Source organism: Formica exsecta, unplaced genomic scaffold (genome assembly GCF_003651465.1).
Source record: "Formica exsecta isolate Colony F162 unplaced genomic scaffold, ASM365146v1 scaffold181, whole genome shotgun sequence".
Classification (NCBI taxonomy): Eukaryota; Metazoa; Arthropoda; class Insecta; order Hymenoptera; family Formicidae; genus Formica; species Formica exsecta.
Genome location: NW_021849121.1, coordinates 878,482 through 884,969, shown reverse-complemented (window position 1 = coordinate 884,969; position 6,488 = coordinate 878,482). Strand labels below are relative to the sequence as shown.

General features: G+C 33.4%; 2 protein-coding genes across 5 annotated transcripts in view; both read left to right on the top strand.

Moving 5' to 3' along the window:
- Positions 1-223: 223 nt before the first annotated feature.
- LOC115233679 (autophagy-related protein 13) lies at positions 224-4,426 on the top strand. Of its 4 annotated transcripts, XM_029804234.1 has the most exons (6): positions 228-495; positions 562-1,071; positions 1,341-1,689; positions 1,782-1,965; positions 2,681-3,014; positions 3,377-4,426. In XM_029804234.1, the coding sequence occupies exons 2-6, from the start codon at positions 916-918 to the stop codon at positions 3,587-3,589; spliced, it is 1,236 nt and encodes a 411-aa protein (XP_029660094.1). In that variant the 5' UTR covers positions 228-495; positions 562-915; the 3' UTR covers positions 3,590-4,426. The 4 variants fall into 4 exon arrangements, with proteins under 4 accessions (XP_029660096.1, XP_029660094.1, XP_029660093.1 ...); XM_029804236.1 differs by having other exon boundaries at positions 224-1,071; positions 2,681-3,005; XM_029804233.1 differs by having other exon boundaries at positions 228-1,071.
- Positions 4,427-5,679: 1,253 nt separating this feature from the next.
- LOC115233677 (glucose-6-phosphate isomerase) overlaps positions 5,680-6,488 on the top strand; it is a 4,213-nt gene continuing 3,404 nt past the window's right edge. Inside the window, exons 1-3 of the mRNA XM_029804230.1 lie at positions 5,680-5,887; positions 5,960-6,040; positions 6,163-6,378. Coding sequence (XP_029660090.1) covers positions 5,732-5,887; positions 5,960-6,040; positions 6,163-6,378 — 453 coding nt within the window. The 5' untranslated portion in view covers positions 5,680-5,731. The remainder of the gene's footprint in view (positions 5,888-5,959; positions 6,041-6,162; positions 6,379-6,488) is intronic.

Genomic DNA, 6,488 nt, shown 5'->3' with positions numbered 1-6,488 from the left:
GAATGTAGAACAAAGATAGAATGACGCTTGTGTCGACTTGTATTGCTAAATGGAAAGCATCCATAGTTACACTGCTCAAACGTAACGACAAACCATTTTTCTTGCATCTGTTTTAGGCTAGCTGGTGTTGTTGAATATTTGCCTGGTCACTACATTGCACATTGTTTGCGTATTGGCGTATTTTGACAAAAATTTAATATCCAATTCCTAAAAGTGGATGCTCGGCGCTGCTCTACGGCCTAGAAAAAGCGTCCCACGAAAATCGCCAGCATTGCCTCTCTCAGGCTTCTCTCTGTTATGGTTTTGCGCTAATGCAAAAGTGTGTGCTCGAGCTCGAGCCCTTACTGAGGGAACGGTGAAAGGAGCAACGTGATTTCTCTTTTGATTGATCTGCGTGGCGTGTGTCATAAAAATATAAAATAGGGGAAAAAAGAAAAACTTGTCGGTATTTTTCTGTGTCCCTGATTATTCGGAAAGCGAGAATTTCGGCACAAGGTTATAAACTTTTTGTCGATTCACTACTTTCACGACTGCTTTGGGTTGACATCTGATCTTTTAAAGCTTCTGATAAGATCATCACTTGCCCGCACCACGTTCGCACCGGCTCGCACTCAACGCATCAATGATGACGAGTCAGCCGAGGAATTTTCTGAGGAAACCTATCGCGCTCGCGATTAGATTCGCCTGTAAACTTAGATGCCCAAGTGAAAAGGTCGAAGTGCATCGTCGAGTGCGTGTTGAGCGCGTGTAAGCGCTCGTGGATGTACAGTAGTATACGAAAGAAAAATATCGGTCTCATGTGTACCAAGGATGCGGTGCTGTTCCATTATACCGATGCTACGATGTACCTCTCGTTCCCGTAAGTTCGCGGAGCGTCTATGAGGCCCCGGTCATTTACATTACACATTGTATACAATGTCAACGCAGTTAAGCATGCAAGACAAGAAAGATTTGGAGAAGTTCACCAAATACCTGGCACTGAGAGCCGCCCAAATTATAGTGCAATCAAGATCGGGCCAGAAAGTCAATACCACGTGTAAACCGGATTCCTCCGCCGGCGATTGGGTAAAAGTAAAGTTTGCTCTAGTCCATACAATTTACTCGGTTTTTATCCCGCTACTTTTCGTTCGGATCTATTCAATCTACTTTCATTTTTAAACGGACAAAGTTCGACTGTATTTTATGTAGAAATTATCTTTTTTAGAGCAAAACTGAAATATTGAATTAAACCAAATAAATTGTATGGTCGATATGATCAACACACACACATACACATTCATACTTTTGTTTCTTGGTACTTGAAAGAATCTAAATATATGTTTATATTTGATTTTATGTAGTTTAATCTGGCAATAAAAGAGCTACCTGAGGTCTCGGCTGATGCTAAGAGAGCGCTATGTGGAGAAATAGTTAGTTCATCTGTACCTCTCTGCATAGAAATTTCTCTGAAAACGGTAGAGGGTGACAAGATGGTTCTGGAAACTTGGAGTCTTGGTGTTTTGCCAGAGCAAAGTGATCCAACTGTGCGAGTAACATATACTGTGTATAACAGAATGGGAATTTTATTAAAGTCCTTGCTCTCTGTGTCAAGAACTGCGCCAGCTTACAAACTAAGTAGGCGTCAAGGGCCTGATTCTTATACTATGTGCTACCGAATATACATGGGAGAACCTCAGCTACATAATTTAGGTATAATTCATTTATTATTTAAGTTAGGTATTTTTAAGATTTTTTTTCATATATTTTTCATACATTTAAATGTCATTTTTGTTTTATAACAGGTGATAATTATAAACATATGAGAGTGGGTCAATTGTGTACTCCAGTAGGTACCATACATTTGTCAGTCTCTTACAGAACAAAAATGACCATATCACCCACTCACAAGGGACGAGATTCTATTATGCTTAAGAGCGATCATTTTCATTCGGATTTAAGTCCACGCCACACACGATATCAGCAAAGGTCAGCCAATAAAATGCCTAATATTGTGACAAAGATTGCGTTAAGGATGTTCTGTATGGTTTGTCAAAATGCTATGAAGTTGATGAAAATTTAATGTCATATTTTATATTTTCTTTCAAAGTTCGGATCCAAATTTCAGATCGATTCACAATTTAGATAAAAAGTTATCAATTTCTGAATATCCGAGTTTTAACACGTAACCTTATGGCGTTATAGAGCAAAATGTAAAAAGAAATGCTACCAATATAATGATATTTTACACACAAGTAGGTTATCAATGAATAAAAATATAGCAACAAGATTTTAAACGATTTACAACATAGTTTTAAAGAAATTGCAAAAAATCAGTGAAATTATTGCTCGTAATTACTTTATTTTATAATTTTATAATTTTTCACAAACATTTTTCACTTTGTTAAGTTGAATTTAGGGCAAATTCACTCTTAAAACTTTTTTTATTTTTTTTAATTTTAATTTATTTTTTTTATTTTATTTTATTTTATTTTATTTTTTTACGTTTTTTACATTCTATTAGACTTGCCGTAACTATTTATATACATTTCTTTCTCTTTCGATCTCTGGAGGATTAATATCGATGTTTTTAAAATTTCCATAACTTTTGACTGGACCGGTACCTCTAGAACATCTTTAAAAGTGTTTAATTAAGAAATGTGTGCTATATATATATATATGTATATATGAATCAAATATGTAGTGAGGAAACATCAAAGTCCCTCAGCGATACTATCAAAGTTGGTGCATTTGTGATAAACAAACCCGTAATTGTTAATGAGGAGGATCTTGTGATACCGGACGTACCATTCAGTTCTTTATTGACACCAAAACAAACGTCACCTCCTCCAGTATCATTAATGAATCCTGCAAATACAAAGACTGCAACGGCAGCTGCCACAACTGATAGCAACAACGGAAATAACGAAAGACTCAGTAATGATAATACGACTTCAAAATGCGCCTCCCAAAACGGATCTAGAAGGAGTAGTTGTTCAATGACTAGTGCCAACGATGATTTTATTATGGTAGATTTGGTAATTGATGCTCCTAATCCGAACACGATATCACAATTCATCATATCATGTCTCACAGTTAAAATAATTTGCCTAATATAGGTATTCAAAAATATTTCGCCTAATTATTTAACAATATTTAGCAATTTGAAATTAAAGTTTAAAGAATATCATCTGGATATCATATCTATATATATAAATATAAAGCTGGAAGCTACATAATATGTAGTATAATATAATCATGAAATTAATATATGTACACATTATATTTATGTATATTTGTATGCAACTAACAGGTGAAATACTTTTAGAGAGCCTTATATTTTGGGTAAATTTTACACTGTATATATGCACGAAACAAACTTTGAATATTGTCGTTGCAGAAAACACCCTTTGCCGTCACGAATACTAATAGCGATGTAGGAGCGTTTTATCGTGATTGTCAAAGTGCACCGCAATTGCAGGCCTTCATGGAAGAAAGAACGCTTGCGGAACAATTGGGAGATCTTACTAAGCAATTGGAAACATTTGAGACCAATATGCATCATTATGAGGATATTTTGTCGTCATTGTGTCAAACTGAAAATAATAATTAAGGCTGAACTCTGCTACTAGCTGAATTAAAAACGCGAATTGTATACAACTCTATTGTATGCATATCTATTGTATTAAGGTGGAGGTGGATATACATTAAGTAAATGAACAACGCGAATATTCGGACAGTCGTATTCATGTTATTTACTCGCTTTTTTTCGCATTGAGCTAGATTCGTTGTTTGTTACATAAAAAATGTCGAATATAATAATTACTGCGCGAGTTTTATTTAATAAAATAACTTATGAATTCGAAACAAACAGTGGCAAATAGCCAATATGTAATAATATCCACACTATGCACGAACTTTTTTTGATGTATCGTTTTATCTCAAATGAATTAATCTTAATGCAGAACACTAGCGAATGTTCTGTTTGCATTTGCCACAGCGAATAATACATACTCCAAACTTTAATGATACAAGTTCGCATTCATTTCTTTGCTCAGTGTATATCCCATCTTTAGATATCGAAGCCTTTTTAATTGCCTTTGTCATTTACATACGAGATGGTTGAAATCATTGGAAAACTTCTGTTTTTTATATTGAATAATTTAATGATTTTGAAAAATTCTATAAATATGTTAATATACAATGTATATCAAAGATTTATGAAGTTTGGGGAAGCACATTAATCCTTCGATATCCTCTGAGTAAAACTGCTCACTCAAGTGTTTTGCTATATATTATTGCAGAAACTACAAAATATAATTAATAAAGCAAACACACACTAGTTGTGATAATTGATTACTTAATATAATTTATTGCTTGTATATAAATGTAAATTGCACACTTGAATATTATAAGATTAATTGATAAATATAAGTTGACTATGAAAAAATGAATTTTATTAATTTATTATCCTATCACACACAGTAAAACTCATTTGTTCCAATAAATAATATATTTATAAAAAACATTTTTAATTTTTTTTAAATTAACATTACGAAAGATAAATCAGTCGAATTCGAAGTATGTGTGTGAAGGGCACACATTCTACATGCACATAAAAAGAATCTGATATATGTTCAACTTTTAATAAATAACAAAGATAGAACGACACTCGTGTGCACACGGGTGATATTTCCGAACGCAGCCTAAGTGTAGTTACAGGACTGAGCGCGCGAGTTTTACGCGATATCATTGGCAAACTATGATCGCTTATAACTCAAAAACTATTGCAGCCTGAAAATTTTTGTATTAGAATTTTTGACTACTTTATCTCTAGAACACGCTAATAAAGTATTGTACGGAGGTTGTGAGACACCCTGTATATGTCGCGCGATGCATCCTTTTCTCTCATTCTATGTTCTAACTTCATTCTCTCTCTCGCTCTCTCTCTCTCTCTTCTCCCTCTCTCATTCATTTCTCCTTTTTCTCGCTCGTTCACTAGTACCCTCTCACTTGCTTTTCACACAGCTGAGCGCTGAGCGTAGTGCTTGATGGCTTGATGGCGCAAAATCCAAGCCAAGTCACCATCTTGTGAAAGAGAAGATATAGTGACTAGTGACCGGTGACAGATTTTCACATTTTTGAAGGTCACGCGCGGCTTACTTAAATTACGAAAATGAAACCCAAGACGGATCTGTTAACCGAACCTGCATGGAATCAATTGCAACAATATTTTGACAGCAATGGCTCGAAGATTAACATATATAATATGTTTCAGCAAGATCCTAAACGTTTCGAAAAATTTAGGTATGTCACTCCACTTTAAATGTGACCTTGAAATGACCCTCTAAAGAGTACTCATTTTAACCCAAAAACTATTTTATAATATATATATTTGATAAAACATTATACATGAAATCTCTTTTGTAAATGTTAAAAGAAAAAGTTTTGTAAATTTTTTATTAAATATAGAAAATTGGATGCTAACTCTAAGACCAATATTTTACATTTTACAATTTTAAATGCTGTTTTGCTACTGCAAAGTAGATTTAGAAGAATCTATATGTATATTAAATAAGTACTTACAATGCTTTTTTTGTTGAAATCAGCTTGGAACTCGCTACACCGCAAGATGGGCCAATTTTGTTGGATTATTCCAAGAACAGGATTAATGAAGAAGTACTTAGATATGTTTAATTTCTATTGCATCACTCTATAGGCTCGTGCACGGGAGGGAGAAGCTGCAAGAAATGCTATGTTTAATGGTGAAAAAATCAATTTCACAGAGAATAGGGCAGTTTTGCACATTGCTTTGCGTAACAGAGACAATACACCGATATTAGTAGATGGAAAGGATGTGATGCCTGATGTTAATGCAGTGTTAGAGCATATAAAAAGTTTCACAAATGAGGTAAGATTTGTTTTACCTGTATATATATCTTATATATACATAATTATATATACATAATATGTTTATTTGCAGGTATTGACAAAAACGTGGAAAGGATTTACGGGTAAACCTATTGAAGATGTTGTTAATATTGGAATCGGCGGCTCTGATTTAGTAAGCTATATAAAAGTTTTTTTTCTTGTTATATAATCTAAAATTATCTAATCTTAAATTATATCTTCTTGTTCTGTTAGATATCTGTATTTAAGATTTGATATTTATTTATATTTCAACAGGGTCCACTTATGGTTACCGAAGCTTTAAAAGCATATAGCATTGGACCCAGAGTTCACTTTGTTAGTAATATTGATGGCACTCATATAGTTGAAACTCTTAAGAAATTAAATCCAGAAACTACTTTATTCATAATAGCTTCCAAGACATTCACTACACAAGAAACTATAACAAATGCAACTACTGCCAAAGCGTGGCTTTTGAAAGCATTGAAAGATGTAAGTGTGAATTAGAAATTGAAATACTAATTATATTTATATATCATATTCTATATTCCATATATATATAAAATTTTTTTCTTATGGTATTATTAATTATTATTATTTTT

Excerpts from the sequence above, each read along its gene's own strand:
- LOC115233679 (XM_029804234.1), top strand. The coding sequence starts at position 916 with ATGTCAACGCAGTTAAGCATGCAAGACAAGAAAGATTTGGAGAAGTTC. Across the intron at positions 1,966-2,680 it reads CACACACGATATCAGCAAAG|TGAGGAAACATCAAAGTCCC; the intron begins GTCAGCCAATAA and ends TCAAATATGTAG. Across the intron at positions 3,015-3,376 it reads ATTTTATTATGGTAGATTTG|AAAACACCCTTTGCCGTCAC; the intron begins GTAATTGATGCT and ends TTGTCGTTGCAG.